At 44.6% G+C, this 18,240-nt stretch overlaps 1 protein-coding gene across 1 annotated transcript; it reads right to left on the minus strand.

The window, feature by feature from the left end:
- Nucleotides 1-2,767: 2,767 nt before the first annotated feature.
- Nucleotides 2,768-17,449, minus strand: LOC135900337 (tax1-binding protein 1 homolog). Its single transcript, XM_065429824.2, has 9 exons — nt 17,209-17,449; nt 17,028-17,105; nt 16,894-16,941; nt 16,732-16,786; nt 16,572-16,661; nt 16,446-16,503; nt 16,211-16,277; nt 13,738-13,858; nt 2,768-3,087 (listed from the first exon to the last, which is right to left on the minus strand). The coding sequence occupies exons 1-9, from the start codon at nt 17,276-17,278 to the stop codon at nt 2,976-2,978; spliced, it is 699 nt and encodes a 232-aa protein (XP_065285896.2). The 5' UTR covers nt 17,279-17,449; the 3' UTR covers nt 2,768-2,975.
- Nucleotides 17,450-18,240: the final 791 nt, after the last annotated feature.

Genomic DNA, 18,240 nt, shown 5'->3' on the forward strand with positions numbered 1-18,240 from the left:
TGACCATGCAGCGGTGGTGGTTACATCAAACGACAGGCTGATCGTCAGCGCGTCCCTGAAAACAACAGACCCCGCAGTTGCCGAAGAAGCGGCCGTGGCCCTCGCACTCGCACAGCCGAGCGTGGACATCGTGGTCACCGACTCAAAGATAGCCTACGAAAGCTTTCGCAGGGGGGTAATCTCCTCCATGGCCCGAGCCATTCTATCGAAGCGCAAGCCTCCGCGAAGAGCCATAGAGCTCGTGTGGGTCCCGGCTCACTCGCAGATGGCAGGCAACACCATCACCGACTACCAAGCCCGAGAAATGTCAATCCAAGCCGAGCATGAGCCAGAAGAGCTACCGCACCCGTTTACCAGCTTTTGGGACATTACCCGGATGTACCAGGAGGTAAGGTGCAGACTGCCAGAACCGCACCCCAGACTCACCAGGCAACAACAGACGATCCTGCGTTGAGCACAGGCTTGCACATCCCACACTGATGAACCGCATGTACCCTGTCGAACACGATATGCTCCGTCCTTTTTGCGAAAGAGAAAAGGGCACCCTGGGGGGGCCGCATGTCTTGGCAGAGTGCACAGAACTCAATACATCCCCTCCTCCCCTTCCCACCAGCACCCCCAATCCCCAACCCCTTGAGCGATGGGAGACCTTGTTATCCAGCCCCGTCCTACTGATTCAGCTCGCACCCACGGACAGGGGCCAGGAGCTGCTGGGAACATATGGGTCCCGTAACTAGGGAACCACCCCGTCTGGCCCCTGCGTGCACCATCGATTTATTTCGGGCCCAATAAATGTTGATTCATCATCATCTCCTCCAGAGTACCCACGCACACCCTTTTATTCATAGCCAATTTATTTTCTGCAAAGCTTGGCAACAATCTGTACTTGAGCAGGTTATGCAGTGCATCTCTGTATTCATACTTATACAGGTTACGCACTGCATGTCTATTCGATATTGACGTTTACGTCTACTCTGACGGCATTTGTTGCTGGTTTGTTTGCATTTTAAAAGGGTACTGAAGCACTCTTTAGCACAGTAAGAAAGTGTTTCTGAACTATCAACAATCCCAACAAGCTGTAATGGCAGCATTTCTTTCAGTTTCAGTATGCAGAACACAGATTTTTTAGTTTTTTCTGAGGCAACCAGTCAGACAACTAAAAATTTTGCATCGACCTTTCTCGCTAGCTAAACTATCACCACAAGAATTATTTTACCACGATGCACCCTTTCACTGCAGGTAGCCTTTAATTTTTGTTTCAGTACTTACCTGTGCGCCCATTGTACAGAATACTGCCAGAGGGATCTGTAGTTCGAACAAGTCAGGTTCATAGCCCAGCAAATATATTAAAAAAACTGTTTCTGCAAGTGTACATAGCCGTCAGATTTGTTTCGACAGTGGCACAACAGAAATGAGAGGCGTACACCAAATTGCACCAGTGAATCTCCCGCACTGCATGAGTCGCCTTATCTGTTGGCATGCCTATACCGAGTATGGGAGAGCTTGTTTCAGCACCACACGGCAGCACGTGCTGGCAGCATCTGTTTTGTGGTCGTTAGCACACATGTTGCCCACACATCAACAGGCGAGTGGACAGCCTGGAGAGTGACCAGCAGGGGCAGCGCTGGATATGCTGGTTTTTGAGGAAAGAGAGTGGAGATTCACTGGCAGCTTGGGGCAGTGTGTGGCGAGCAGGCAGCATCCCGAAGATCCGTCTACAATTGCATGGATGGCTGGAAATCGAGCCAGGGAAGTCGGCAAAAGGCAAGCGCAATAACGCCTGCCTCCACACCTGTTGAGCAACAACCGAGACACTCGTCACGATGGGCTTTCGTGTGCTGCCGTACCCACTATGTTCCCCCGACTGGGTCTCTTCCGACTATAACTTGTTTGGAGTCGTGAAGATGACCACTGCAATGTCAGCATATCGCTAACATAAAGGGGCTGCAAGGCATTGTCTCGGCATGGATGTGCAGAAATCCAAATAAGCCATTATAGGAGGGCCTAGCAAGACTGACTCACTTATAGGAGAAGTGCGCTGCTGTCCAGGGTGATTACGGTGAGAAAGAAGGCATTCAGACAGATATGCAACAAATTTCTGTATGCCATAAAAAAAAAAAAGTGCAAGTCATTATAGTACACCCCTCTTAAATTTCTACTTTGTTCTTGCTCCACTTGTGTTATCAGGTGGTACAACAGGCTGTCTAACTTCTCTGGTGGCAACTTATCTGATGATTTTCTAATGCCTGCAATTTGGTCATGATAATTTGTGCATGCACTTCCTTTCAGCAGTTTAGCATGATAACACTTCCAATTTCTATGGAATGTTTGCTATGCCTACACGACACTGCAGCCACAGGCTAGCCTTCATTATGCAAAAGCTGTAAAGCAACACAGTGGAGATGGGGATGTGGTATACAGAATGTTGTCACTGCAAAAGTGAAGCACCACACTAAAGATCAAGGTGCAACTTGCCTGAACTGGGGGCACTACATAGTGCTTTTGCAATGTTGGCTGCAAGAAGCAGCCCATGCACTTTGTCCAGACAGCACAAACAGAAAGGCTGCATAACACTTAAATTAGCCTGCATACTGAAATGGCAGCAGCATACTGTTGTTTCAGGAAAGCTGCAGAGATGGGGGCATGCAACTGTACTCGGTTGAATGGTCCCATTTTAGTGAACATGCAAACACCAGTTTGCTATCAGTGATAAAATGCATCAAGAGGCCTTTTTGTGTTTCCTGGGAAAAAGCAGTGAATCATCAAATTTGCTGGAATGTTTTATTTCATTCATCATGGTAATTTTCCATGACGTATAATAAAACAAAAGTTGAGTGCTACATCAATCTATAGAAAGTAAAATAGTTCGGCAAGGTCATGTATACGACTATAAATTAAGGTACACCAGATATAGTGTGATTGGTGGCAGTTATCACAGGCTCTTTGGCATGTTGGGCATGGTCATTCATGGTGAGCTAACTACCCATACGTGAAATACGATCAACCTCTTCCTTCAAGTGCTTTTTCTGCAATGTGAGACGCCTAAGCATACTCTGAAGTTTGCTGATGTCTTCTCTGAAGATTTGTCTGCAATGGGAAGAGAGAAGGCAAAGATAATGTGATTCAGTAATGCCTGCAAACGAAATTCAGGCAATGCGCTATTTATTATTTACTATGCACAAATGGTTAAAAGAGCAGTATATGAGAAGTGTTCATTTTTTTCTTCTTGTTTTCGAAACAAGCCAAATCTAAAAACTGAAACTAAGCCAGAAACACTTGAATTCAAAGCTGGACCTTCAAACACTCCAAACAATCAGGTTATATAAAAATGGACCATTTTAGGCTGTAAAAACATGCTAGAAAATCTTATTTTAGTCAAAAATGAGCCAAGTCATTTGTTTGCGCTAATCAATGTGAGCCAAATTTAATTATCCAATTGCAGTGCTCCAATGGCACTATGTGACTACACCAGTATGACGTGCTATGTGAGCTCTTGCATGAGGATGTTGTCTAGTTTTGCTCGTTTTTGCCAGTGAAGTAGACCCTGGCTATAGATTACGGTGGCTGTGGAGAAGTTGGCAACAATTTGGCACTTAGACAGGGTGGTCCTTGAAAAGTATACTCACCAACAAAATATTGCAATGCACATGAGCGTGGTTGCGCTCATGCGCCTTGCAATATTTTGTCGGTCAGAATACAGTCACGCATCTAGCAGTCACTGCACGTGCACAGGCTTGCTTTGACATGCGGCTGTGCTAACTGTGCTGTCTCTCTTTGGTGCGCGGTCATGCTCTCGCGTGCCCTGGCATGTTTTGTGGGCAAGTGTACATCTGCTAAGAGAACTCTAAAAGCTGCACCTCTGCCAAAATGTGACCACACAAAGAAAGCGTTGATAGGCATGCTAGTATCAGAGGCATCATTGAAAAGTTGAGCGAAATTTTGTGAACTGTGAATAGTTTGACAAAGCAAGCAAACTTCAATTTAATGGCTTGTGAAGCTTGTGGGTTCACGTGTTAGGGGCCTAACGAAAATCACACGTCAGTTCCAAGTTTAGCGGCACACTGCAAAATAGGGCTCAAGAACAGGGAAGAGGTGGCTTTTTTACAGAGACATGTACATTTCCTGCTGTCCTTGCGGTTGGCCTTAGTATACTCACACGACTTCACATGTACAACACGACAAAGGCAAGACAAAAGCAGAAAATCGAGATAACCCAAAACGCCTCGATTAAGTATTAGCGTTCAAAGTGGGACAATTTGTTGCGACATAAAAAAGAGCCAAATCTAAGATTTAGTGTCAAACTGCACTTAAACTATGTATGGTTAAGAGTCCCAGTTACCAGGAAAGACATGGGGAAGGCAGGAGATGGAAATTCAGGATGATGCGCAAAGCGAGAACCAGGTAAAAGCGGGAGCCAACGTTTCGACAAGTGGACTTGTCTTTTTGAACGCGACATATGTTTTCCTTGGCACAGTATATATAGGTAGGGTTCTTCTAAAGGCAGATGCACTAAGGCAGATGGGTATGGCAACAACCAAAGGTGTGTTAGTGGCGAGGGTGTAGAATTGAGAATAAAGGAGTGCTGGCACAAGGCCAGTGACATGGCCGTGTGTCAAGCCAACATGTCAAAATATATATATATATATATACAAAATTACTGAAATGGAATAAATAGCATATACAAAAAAGAAAAAAATGAAAGAAAGGGAGGAAAAAAAAAAACCAAGCAACCTAACTGAGTGTTGCCTATAGCTTGAAATTTAGCATAGCGAATAGCTCTAAAGCTTCTTTTGAAACGTTTATACCTATTGGTTTCAACGTCTTGAACTTATGGATAAGGTATGAATCTATTTTCTTTTTCGTTCAGAATGAAAATTTGACTAAGATGTGGAGTTTAAGTTGATCAAAGTTATGACCTGGTTGGTTGAAATGCTCAGCGACGGCTTTGGGAAGCTTTTTAACTGTGTCCGCACAATATCCGTTTAATCAGATGTTCATTGATTGTCCCTTTTGACCGATATATTGTTTCTTACAGAAGGAACATTCAAGCATATACATCACATCCGAACTTATAGAAGTAACGCTAGTGTGTATAACTATTTGCAGTGCTTTTAATTTTAACGTTGAAGGTGCCTGCAGGTTTTGCACCTGGGGCGACAACATGCTTTCATTACGGGGGAATCATGTTGGTCGACTTTTGCGTGCACTAACATGTCTTTAAAGTTTCTGTTGCAGTGATAGGTAACCCTTGGTACAGTCGACCAAAAAAGTTTACGGACCACTGGATCTCAGAAAATTCAAAATATACGAGCAGCCTTTATAAGCAGCCTGTAAAATTGTGCATCGCAATGTTGTTCGCATATGCCACAAAAGGCTGGAAACGGGAATAACAGTCTGTGTTTTGAGACTGAGGAGATATTCAGCTTTTTGTCAGATCTCTTGGTCCGTAAACTTTTTTGGTCGACTGTACATCTGGGAACACTTTTCTCAGACGCTCGTTACTTGATAATATTGGGTGGTATTTTCGTAGGATGCTGTTTATGTTTGGGAGGGCATTAGAATATTGTTATAAAGGCTGGCAGTCTGTCAGATTCTTGTGTAGGCTGTTTCTTAGCTAAGTCCAACTGTCTCTCCAATTTTGATGCGACATCATAAGCTCTGTCGAGAGCAATTTGTGGACAGTTTCTTTCTGCTAGCATTGTTTTAAGGTCATTTAGGTGGAGGATATAATCGTTGTCTTCGCTGCAGATAGTTCTTATTCATTTCGCTTGTCCGACAAAAATTCCTTGCTTGAAGTGTTGCTTGTAGTACTGTTGTAGTCTAAATATTGCTGGCTATCCATAGGCTTCTGGTAAAGTGTAGTTCTCAGTTTTCCGTTTTCTATGTAGACTGTCCTGTCGAGGAAGTTGATATGACTAGGAGAGTGGCAATCAGCAAATTTAATAGTTACATATCTCGCTGCTGCCCGTGAGCCCAGAAAAAGTTATTTGCCATTGACATTTAGTAGCTCCACCGTAACATAATTGCGTTTTTCTCCATTTCAATTTTTATGGATTTGGCTCACTTTAACAAAAAACACTCCTCATATATTGGTGCACTGTTTCGCTGCCATGCTTGGCTTTCCTTGGTGTCTTCCACATGTTTCCTGCCTTAACAAGCATAGCATAAGTACTTTTTCTTCTTCCAGGTGCAGAATTAGGCATGCACACGTATCTCTATGATGGTGCCTGGCAGGGAAGCAGACTGGCACAACACATTTTTGCGCAGAAGGCCAATTGCACTTGCACCCGCTCTGGTGGCAATGACATTATGCTACCAAGCATAAAATAGCAGGTTTAATTTGCAAACTCAGTAGCTGCATTTCAATAGAGGTGAAATGCTGCGATGCTCATGTACTTTTAGTTGCACGTTAAAGAACCCTGGATGATTGAAATTGACCTAGGGCCCACAACTATGATGTTCATCATAGCCCATATGTTGGATTTGGCACATTAAACACCATAATTTAATTTTGACACATTTACTGTGCATAGTATTTGCTGCATGAAAGGGGCAAGTTCAGACCACCATCACAAGGCACTTCAAATATATAAAGGATTATCTTGTGGCATACTCAGGACTCACCATTTCATTTGAACATCGACTAACTTGAGCCGATTCTGCAATTTCTAATAGGTTGAAATAATAGTACAGCTAGCTGTACCCACCAAGACAAAAATATGGAAAGTCAGGTTTATAGCTACGCTATTGGTCACCCGGTTCTGTGACAGTATATACAAACAATGATTTCGACATTCAACTAATGTTATTGAAAGTGGAAACAGGTATTCAACTGGTTGGCTGCTAGGTTTAAACATCCTAGTGCTACAGATTGGCAATGACAGGCACCGCAGTGGAGGGCTCTGGATCAAACCTGACCACATGGTTTTTCTTAAAGGGCCCCTCACTAGGCCCCATAGCAAATTTTGGTTATACAGTATGCTGGAAGTTGTTATGTGTCCTCTAGGGAGTGTTCTCCCGCAAAAAAATTTTCAAGTCGGCTTATTAATAGCTGAGATAGAAATATTTCAGTGCCGCGAACCCATAATTTCAGAAGGCGAGCTCCACTGCAAAGCGAGACTCTCTCCACTTGTCCCGTCTAGCCTCCGCAAGCGAAATTCCTTCCCTGCATTCTCCTATACCGGACCCCGCCTTCATTTTTTTTATTCTCGTGTGTGTGTGTGTGTGTTTTTTGCAGCACTGCGTACTTCTGCTGACGGCGTTGTGCGCCAGCTGTTGTGATTCTCTCGTTTCAAGCAGCGCACAATTTTATGTGATGTGCACTAGGGCACATGACTAGGGGCATAATTCAGTGCTACATGAATACTGAGGCAGAACAACGTATCGCAGAGCATGATTAGAGGCTGGAACACGGTAGAAAATGGCATAGTATTGGTACTTGCTCACATGGCTGCACGACTATGCGAACAAGCAGGTGAATTGGAAGTACATCTCTCTTGCTTCAGAGCGTAGTAAAACAAAAAACACTCAGACATTCCATTTGTGTGTTTTCTTATTTTTCTAAACTTCAATTCGTCAGCTCAAGCAACAGATCACACAAATAACAGATGTTGCCTTGAATAATTCTCTAAGTCACACTTTACCACGAACGACGTCACAATGCAGACATGAGTACACAGGCACAGGGACACGAGTACGTCACCATCCAGCTCGGAGCGCGGTTGCCGCAAGAGAAAGGAAAAACGGCATTCGGATTGAAATTTCAGACCTTTGCACAGTGCGTAGTGATGTAATACTTTGCAAACACGTTTGTTAGCATGTAGTGTATGCTCTGTGCTTGTGACTGTCAAAATGGCCAGACCTGGTGAGGGGCCTTTTAAAATGGTCTGAAATCTATGTGCAGTGCTTCTTTTCCCTTTTTCTTTCAATTCAACAGACCAAAATGTGGCCAGCTCGGCCTGAAATCAAACCAGTGGCCCTCTGCTCAACAAAGTATGAAGTACAGCACCAGCAAAGTCAAGTGTTCGTAAAGATTAATGCATGCCATATTTACTTCGGTAAACTACACACTGCTTATCTCCTAACCTAAATGGCACTGTGAAGGTGTGTTTAAGAACAAAATGAACAATTGCAGAAGAGATGGAACAGTTTCAATAAAATAACAGGAAGTAGCATCTGTTACTGGAACCAACAACAGGCATTTGAACCATGAGTAACTTAAAACAAGCAGTCATTTAAACCACGCAGGGAAGTTGCTGATTGGATTGTGGAGCATGTTAGGAGAAACGGCACAATTGAATTATCTGGCACCATGTCTCTATGTCTCATGGCTTCCAAGAATGGTTTGACTGCCACATGGCCCAGACTTCATATCCAAATATTGTCACATAGAAGTGACGGTGAATAATAGAGCAGTAAAATTATGAATGATGAAACTAAATTTTTACTGGATGAACTTGTGCCCACAAAAGCAAGTTACACTTAAAGCAAAGTAATAGCAGTGAACACAGTCGGCGATCGGTGAAAATATGATCAGCAGGTCAAGCACATCGGCTTTTATACATCAGTCATCGAAGGTTCCAGAGAAAGCACAGGTGCCAGCATGTCTTCCAGGAAGTTCTACACCATTCGCATTGTGCATACATGCATCAGATTACACAAGGTTCGGTGACAACAGACAGCAGATACGAGCATCCATAACATTCCAGAAGCTTCCGATACTAGCAGGTGCATTCTGTGCTGAGCGATAACCCTTGTTAGACGATGAAAACGTGGTCACCCGATAAACAAGTACATGTGTCAATACCGCCCTCTTAAAAAGCATCCTCCCAACGCTACAAACATAAAAGGAGAGCGAAAAAAAAAAGTACACTTATTAAAGAAACATTAACGCAACAACAAAGAAACAAAGTCTAAAAAAAGTCCAAAGCTCAGCTATGCAAAGTCCCAAAGTTCGTTAGCGCTGGTAGAACGGCTTAAGTTGCACTACATGAACTAATTTAGGTCTTGAGCGGCAGCGTTGTGATTGTGAAATGCCATCTGTCCAGTGCATCAATTCGTCAGACGATCTTGCAAGGTCCGAAATAGCGGCATAAAAACTTCTCGCTAAGACCTCGTCGGCGTATCGGGGTGCAAACCCAAACATGGTCACCAGGCTCGTACTCCATGTATCGTCGTCGAAGATTGCAGTGTCAGCTGTCGATCCTCTGCTAGTTCTTTATGCACAGGCGGGCGAGCTGTCGGGCTTCTTGGGCACATCGGAGATAGGCAGCGACGTCGAGATTCTCCTCGTCAGTGACGTGTGGCAGCATGGCATCAAGAGTCATCGTAGGGTTCCTGCTGTAAACCAGCTTGAACAGCGTGATCCGATGTTGTAAGTGAACATTACATATGGCAGGACAGCACGAACATCTTGTGTTCGACAGTGACATACATTGCAAGCATGTCGGCGAGGGTCTTGTTCAGTTGCTCCGTAAGACCGTTCGTCTGCGGGTGGTAGGCAGTTATCCTCCTGTGGCTTGTCTGACTGTGTTACAAAATGGTTTGGGTGAGCTGTGCAGTGAAGGCTGTTTCTCTGTCGGCGATGTGAACTTCTGCGGCCCTATGTCGCAGTAGGATGCTCTTGACGAAGAATTTAGCGATGGCCTCACTACCTTTAGGCAGAGCTCTTGTTTAGGCGCAGCGAATAAGGTAGTCGGTAGCCATGACAATCAACTTGTTTCTAGATGTTGACGTTGGAAAGGGCCCCAACAAATCCATCCTGATCTGCTGAAACGGTCAGCGAGAAGGATCGACCAGCTGTAATAATCTCGCCGGCCTTGTCGGTGGTGTCTTGCGTTGCTGGCAGTCTCCACATGTCTTCACGCAGCACGCGACGTCGGCGATCAGGCGGGGCCAGTAATACTCATATATGCTTGTGAGCGTACGGAAAAACCTGAGGTCCCAGGCTGCCATTATCATCGTGCAGGGTGCACAGCGCTTGTGACTGGAGTGCTGTGGGCATGAGAAGGTACCTTATGCGGGCTGGCGAAAATTTCTTCACCAGGACATTGTTTTGCAAGAAAAATGAAGACTATCTGCGCCGAAATACCCTCGGCACAATGTTAGCCTTGCCTTGCAAGCACTCAGCAAATCTTCTGAGCTCCAGGTCTGCTTAGTGCTGCTCGACATAGTCGTCTGCACTTATTGTACCCAAAAAGGCGTCCTCGTCTTTGTCATCTTGGGCCAGCGGGTCCACAGGAGCGCAAGACAGGCAGTCGGCATCGGAGTGTTTTCATCCCAACTTGTAGATTACAGTGATGTCGTATTTGTGTAGTCTGAAGCTCCACCTCACTAGGCGGCCTGAAGGGCCTTTTAAATTTGCTAGCCAACACAGCGCATGATGGTCGCTGATGACTTTGAACGGCCTGCCATATAGGTAAGAGCGGAATTTTGCTGTAGCCCATAAGATGGCGAGGCATTCCTTTCCAGTCGTAAAATGATTGCATTCCGCTTTTGACAGCGATCGGCTAGCCTAAGATATCACCCGTTCAAATTCGTCTTTTCCCTGGACAGGGACGGCACCAAGGCCTAGGCTACTAGCGTCAGTGTGGATTTCTGTATCGGCGTCCTCATCGAAGTGCACAAGTACAAGTACCAGTGGCAACTGCAAACATCGTTTGAGTTCTTGCAATGTGTCGGCCTACAGCATTTTCCACTTGAACTCGAAATCACCTTTAGTTATATCTGTCAGAAGTTCAGCAATGCATGAAAAGTCCTTGATAAAGTGCCTGTAGTATGCATACATGCCAAGGAATCTATGCACTGCCTTCTTGTTGATGAGCTGCTGGAACTTTGTGGAGGCAGCTGTCTTCTGCAGGTCGAGGCACACTCCAGATTTTCTGATGACATGGCCCAGGAACAGTGGCTTGTCGTAAGCGAAGCGACACTTTTTGGCTTCAGAGTAAGCCTTGATGACTTGATGGCTTGTAGTACTGTCGCAAGCCGCCTAATGTAGTCATCGAAATTTCTGGCGAAGACAACGTCATCCAAGTAGACAAGACAGGTCTGCCACTTCAATCCTGCTTACACCATGTCCATGACTGGCTGGGACTTTCCAGGCGCTGAGCACAGTCCAAATGGCATCACCTTGAACTCATAGAGGCTGTCTGGTGTGATGAAGGTGGTCTTTTTGCGATCCCTCTCGTCGACTTCTATTTGCCAGTAGCCAGTCTTGAGATCCATCGAAGAGAAGTATTTAGCATTGCAGAGCTGATCCAATGCGTTGTCTATCCGTGGGAGGGGGCATACGGCCATCTTCATGATCTTGTTTAGTCGACGATAACCGATGCAGAAAGGCAGGGTTCCGTCTTTTTTCTTCACCAAGACTACAGGAGATGCCCATGGGCTTTTCGACGGCTGGATGATGTCATGCAGCATTTCGTTTATTTGTTGCCTTATATCATCACATTCTCACGTCGAAACTTGGTAAGGGCTCTGTTGGAGTGATCGAGCGCACTCTTCAGTTATTATGCGATGCTTTGCAACCGGTGTTCATCGAATCCTCGATGACGTCGAAAAGCAGTCTTTGTATCGTCGGAGAAGACTTCTGAGCTGTTGCTGCTTACTCATGGGGAGACTTGAATCTATGTATAAGTCTGGTTCGGGAACTATGGTAGTCGGAGTAGATGCAGCAGAATCCAAAAGGACAAACGCACTGCTGGTTTGTACAATTTCCTCGGTGCATTCAATCGTAGTGGCGAGGTAGTCGGTGATGTCACATGGGCATTCGCCTTACTGCGTACGCAGTGCATTAATGGCAAACCCTCGCAGTCCCACCTTGCGGTAAGGACATCAGTGGTAGATGTGGCTGGCTTCTAGCAAAGCGGACGGGGGTGAAGGGCACACCAAACGTCAGTCTTCCTTGGAATGTTGCTTAGGGTGATGGGTTGGTGTGCTGGCGGCGGCGGTGGTGGACGACGGAACTGTGGTATTACCGGGCCCTGCTGCGGGCACAGAGGGGGAACGTGACGGTGGGCTACGGCAGCGTATGTCATCGCTCGCGGCTGCAGCTGTGGCAATTGAGGGACTGTGAGTGATTGTTAGAGCTCCTCACGTACGACGTCAGCAATTGAAGCCACTTGAGGCTGTGATGAAGGGAACAACTTCTGAAGCTCCTCCCACACAACTGCTCTGATCATCTCATGCAAGTCGTCGATGGCCAGTGACTGAACTCTGGCGCAGTTCTTTGAGTTCATGCGGCGGTTGCATTGTCGTTTTCGCATTTCCAGTGTTTTCTCAATGTTGGTTGTGTCGCGTTTCGACAATTTTCAGTGGGCTTCGTATCATTCCGCCGAAATTTTCTTCCTTCACACCATGCATGAGTAGGCGGACCTTCTTCTCGGACATTTGCAGGTTGATGTGGCAGAATAAACGGCTCATTTCTTCCGTTAAAATGGCAACATTCTCGTTAGGTAGGTGCACTTGGGCTTCCAATAGAACTTCGGCCCTTTCTTTCCAAACGATGCTTGTGAAGGTACTCAGGAAGTTACTGCAGAACAGGTCGCACATTGTAATGTTGGACTCCCAGTTCTCAAACCGTGTCCTCATGGCATCTTCCAAGGAGATGTACACGTGGCGCAGCTTATCCTCAGAGGTCCAGTTGCTGAAGACCGAGATCCTTTTGAAAGTGTCGAGTCAGGTTTCCGGATCCTCCGATGAAGCTCCATGGAAGGCAGGTGGCTCCCTCAGTTGTTGAAGCCTGATGGGGGACGCTGGTGCTGCCATTGCGGCTGTTCTTCCTGGTTGTCTCAGCCAAATGTCCCTACTCCGGTGGCGGTCCTTGCTGACTGCGGCTAGCTTGTTGGTCCTTGGCAACGTTGGTGTTGTTTTGGTAGTTCGGACTTGGATCACGGCTTTGCGGGGGCATTGGGTACACTAGCACCTCCACCAGATGTCACGTGGTAGTGACTGAATAATACAGCGGTAAAACTGTGAATGACGTAGCTAACTTTTAAGTGGGCGAACTTTTGCCCACAAAAGCAAGTTACGCTGAAAGCACAGCAATAGCAGCAAACACGGCTGGCGATTGTGGAAAATTTGATCAGCGGTTCAAGCACGTCGGCTTTTATTAATCAGTCATCATAGGTTCCAGAACAATCGCTGGTGCCCTCATGTCTTCCAGAAAGTTCTCCACTATACACGTCACGCATACGTGCAATCAGGTTACAGAAGGTTCGGTGACAACAGACAGTGGATAGAACCATCGATAACATTCTATAAACTTCCGATACATGCAGGCACATCCTGCACTGAATGACATTTGCTAGAGAATGAAAACGTAGTCACCCAATACACAAGTACAAGTGTCAATATGTCAGTGACAGACTGTAATTCCTATCATACACTGTGGCAAATGATGACCATGGGTTTTCCTTGCTACTGTCGTAAAGTGAAGAGGTGTGTGGTCTTGGAGCACATGAAGCTATCATTATTCGGCATGAAGATTTTGCAATAAATACTGTGCTAATATACTAATAATGAATTTCATACTGAGAGCAGAATCACTTTAACCATTCATAACCCTGATGACTTGTGAGCCACAGTTTGAAACACTAAAAGTGACCTTTTTAGGAGGTGCTATTTCATGAACGCCTCCTATTTCCAGAAGTCAGTTTCGTAACTCTTCCATTATTGAAGAAAGCAATGTTAGAGTGAAGTTAATGTGCGTATCTACCACTTTCATGGACCATAACTCACAGGATTGCTTGCTGCTCCTCAGGTCCAAATGCAACATCTTCTGCCGAGCAGTTAGTGCTCTGCCCCTGCAACTGGTCCAGCTCAGCCCGTTTGCTCTCTCGATGCGAATCCAAGCATGCAGCTGCAAAGATAAGAAGTCACATGAGACTTTATCCATTTGCTATCTGTACTACTACAGTCAACAGGCCCCAAAGTCAACAATGCTGCATAATTTAAGTCTTGGCTCAGGTGACAAAAACGTCCAACGGTGTGAAACGTTCCCAACAGAGACATTTATGCAATCTAAACAGGAAAAGCTATTGATTTTTAACACTGAAGGATATCTCGTACTCTCGTACAGTGCCACCTTATATGCAAGCTAAAGGCTATCAGTCTCTTCAGCATCCTTGTGCAAAAATGAAATGCCCACAAAAGCGAGAACCAAATGGCCCATAGGAAGTTGTTCATGTACAACAGATGTTGCATTTTGTTGTATGTAACCTTTGATGCATCATTTTCATTACGCATAGTTTTCATCGCCTTTTAATGTGAAGCATTGATCTGTAAACTGATAACAGCCATCAGCCAGGTAGCCCAAGTACCAAGTTCTCTTGGAGCTCAAGTGAACAGCACATTTTCAAAATGCTCCATTTTCTTTTACTGTACTTCATTTCATACATGACAGGCAATTCTGCAAAGTCTAGAGAGTTGTCTCATTGCATGCATTCGTGACCGAAGATGTGCATCACATATGAAAGGTATAGATACATGTATACTTAACGTAGCTGGATGTAACATTAGGTCTCAATTTTATGATGCAAAATATCATGAAATCAACACAAGGAATGTGTTTCAGATCTGAACCTATTTACCAGTGAACAAGCAGAGAGCCAAATTTCTGCAAGCTGCAGCTGCAGCACACTGGTTAGCTGCAGATGCAGCGCACTGCTGCCGCTTGTGGACAAAACATAGCATGTCACACACAGGAAGCTCAAAGCTGCACAAATATTACATGATTTGACGTCGTATTAGCCCAAAAGTTGCAATATTTTAAATAGTTATTCCATAGAAAGCATCGCAGATCAAAAACTGTATTACTGCAAAGCACGCCGAATGAGATTTCTACAGCTGCACTACTTGCATCACTTCTAATGTTTTGCCTGCTACAAGTATGAAACGGAGTATAGTAGTCATTGTGGTATGGTACTTCTGTTATATAGACAATGGCTGAGCACGTTAGGCAGAGAAAAAGCTGTAGCCTTCTATTATGAGGTCCACACTAACTGAACTGCTTGTGCCTATTAAGATACACCGGAGACCATTCCTAATTGAATTGATGAAGCTTCGCACACCTGCAATTCACAGTACAGAAAATTTTTATTAACCAAGGGACACAGAAACACTGTTGCAATGTCCGATATTCAATACTGTTAGCACTGCCACTATTCAAGCGAATAAAGTCGAACGACTTCATAACGAAGCGCTTGGGGCCCACGAAATCATTTATTATGCAGGTCGCTTTGTTGTATATGTCACAGACTGCACAGCTCACAAGTCATTTCATTGTACAGGCGTTCGTTGTAAATGCGCTAGTCTGTAGCTATCTTTGGCTTATCAAATTTGTTTTCTTTCCCTGCGTCTAACTGTTTTTATGGGCCGATTGCAAAGTCAGTGCAGTCTAACACAGCATCTGAAAGTGGTAGCTGCTGCAAGAGAACAATGCAGGAGACTGGTATGTGGCACACGCACCAGACATTCCAAAGAGCTACTTTGGCAAGATAGAAGTATTCGTGCGACTGTGGCCTAATGGCTTGAGCATCGGGCTCCTGTGCTGCAAAACTAAGGTTCAGTCCTACCGTTGGTTCACGCATTTTTTTAGAGCATTATAGGCAGACTTCACGCAGTGGTTAACAGAAAATTCAAGGTGCATATCACGTATATGGGTGAATGACAGTGAGCACGAAATCACAAGTTTGTAAGAGATACAAAGCATAGAAAAGTCACTATAATAAAGCGAATAGCTTTCTGAAAGTGTTCGGCTATTTGCTTAAACGGAAACTCATTATCAATGTTTATGCACAATTTCTTTTAGAATGCACCAAGTGTTGTTTGTTTTGTATTACACTGCTTCATATTCACTTTAGTATCTTTCCTTCAACTGCCACAGCTACTGCACATTCATTTTATCCTCTGGCATCTCAGAGATGCAAAAGCATCATTCAGCAGCTCATCCTGTTATCTCCATTCAGTGCTTTAAAAAGAGGTTGATATCATTCAGCGGACTTGTTACCTGTCAATACAACATGTGACTGCATTGATTCATCATAAATTTTTCTTCCTAATTTGAAGAATAAGCTATATAGATGGAAGCAGAGTACCACATTAAAGTCCTGCAAAGCTGCATGTTTTCTTTTTTCATCACAAATGTTTGCCATGCACAATAACTGGGCAAAAATGGACAGTACATTAAGCAGTCCAATGCTAGATCACTTACAACGCTGCTCTAACTCTGGCAGTTGCATCCTCAGTGTTGCTGCCAACCTTTCAAGAGCCTCTGGAGTCTAAAACATAGGAGAGAAAAATACAGCATCATATATGAATTCAACGCAATCGCTATGGTCTAAGGCTACATATGGTGTAATGATTTTGCTCTGATTTACATCAAGCCAACAAGAAAGCACAAGTAGTACTAATGCTACCCAATGCTGCGAGATAAGGTTGTCTCTTACCCATACAATTTTTTCCAATGCGTTATGAATCCCACTGATATCCTGCTCAAAAGTGGTCCTGAAAAAGAAAAAGTTAAAATGGTTACTTTACAAAACAAAAGCTCATTGGCAGCAAGGAAACCTCACAATTTCTGAAGCCTTGAAGACCTTTCCTGAATAATTTTTGCTGAAAGGTCTATAATCCTCGTAGAAGCTTCTTCGTTTGCTTTCACGAACCTGCATCGTGAGGATCAGTTATCAGGGCATAAAGTTGTAGACAGGTTCTAAAAACGCACAGCATACTTACTGTTCAGATTGGGTCTGCAGACTGTCAGCCGCAGCCTTCAATGTGTCAAGATCATCTGGGGTATTAAAAAGACAATATCTTGTTCAGAGCAAGGGTGAAATACCAACGCATAACGCGAGTTTGACAGGTAAAGTATCATTTAGGTAAGAAGTATAGCTTTACCTAAAGCACTGTTCTGTCTTGTTTTCAGAGTAGCAAGTTCATTTTCCACTGTAGAAACGAAAAGTGATAAAAAATGGAACCGAACATACTCAAAGGTTATATAGCGCTGTTTGTGATTCTAGAAGAATGCGTACCGCTCGAGATTTCATCTCTCAGAGGTTCTGAGCTGCGAGTTTCCAACGACCGCAAGTCCTGCTCCACGACCGCACGCTCTAAAGGCAAAAGTGAGCCGATAACACGTCAAACAATGCGAAGGGCAAACAATGAACGTTCGGAAGGCGTGTCGGCCAACCGAGACAAGTGCGGCGAACGCACCCGCTGCAGCACTTTCCAGGAGACTGACGAAGCGCGAAGCGGCGAAGTTCTCACTTCTGTCGTCTGACATAATGGGGATTTACAACTGAATCATACTCAGAGGCTTCTCAACGCCTCACAAGATAATCAAACCTATTGTATGGTCGTCTGCTGTTTAATATCCTCTACACTGCCACTCGCACGGACCGCAACCTCCTCCGACAGACGCGTAGGCATGCGTAGGTCTATGCGTCGGTTGGCTTCACGTCACAGCATGACGTCAAAAAAAGAAAATAGAAATACGGTGCGATAGTCGTTTCGCGGTACCAAGAAGTTTCAAACAATAGAATGAATAAATTAAAAAAAATTGCAGGAGGGATAGCAAACCATGTAACAAGTAATGTCTGAAGGGTCTGAAGAATGGCTGTCATTACAGGTTTTTGGTTTGTTTCTTTTTCACTTGCTTTCGGCATTTGCAATATGCAGAAGCATGGCCTTCGAGATTAACATTTGTTGTTACGAACAAGCCATCGCAGCGTGTTTGACAAAGTAATGCTGAATTATTATCGCTGCCACATTTTCGCTCTACAATTCCTTTCTTAACCCCTTAATATTGTTTTAAATTATCTGCCACAGCCATAGAGTTTCTCACTACAACACCTAGAGGGAAATCTGTCGCCACCGTCTATGGGAGCCGTGCCGTGATGGGAATGACGGCAACACCGTTTATTGATGTACTACCAATGCGTACTACATTGCACTATAACGGTACATAGTTACTATACTGGCTCTAGAGGACAAGCTACCAATAGCAAGAAGAAGAAGTATTTTAATGACTGGAAAATGTAGAGAGGTCGGCCGGATAATGGAGCATCTGGCCTGCTACTCTACGTAAGGGAAGGGGAAGAGGGGAAGAAAAAATTGCTGTGGCTTAGCTAAGGTTAAGCCCAGGATGCGAAGCATACTAGCCTTTATTTTAGTTGTTGAACCATTGTTTAGCCTGGTGAACTGCTGTTGCTTGGCTATATTTGGTTCGGCTAGACGAAGAAACAA

Source organism: Dermacentor albipictus, chromosome 1 (genome assembly GCF_038994185.2).
Source record: "Dermacentor albipictus isolate Rhodes 1998 colony chromosome 1, USDA_Dalb.pri_finalv2, whole genome shotgun sequence".
Classification (NCBI taxonomy): Eukaryota; Metazoa; Arthropoda; class Arachnida; order Ixodida; family Ixodidae; genus Dermacentor; species Dermacentor albipictus.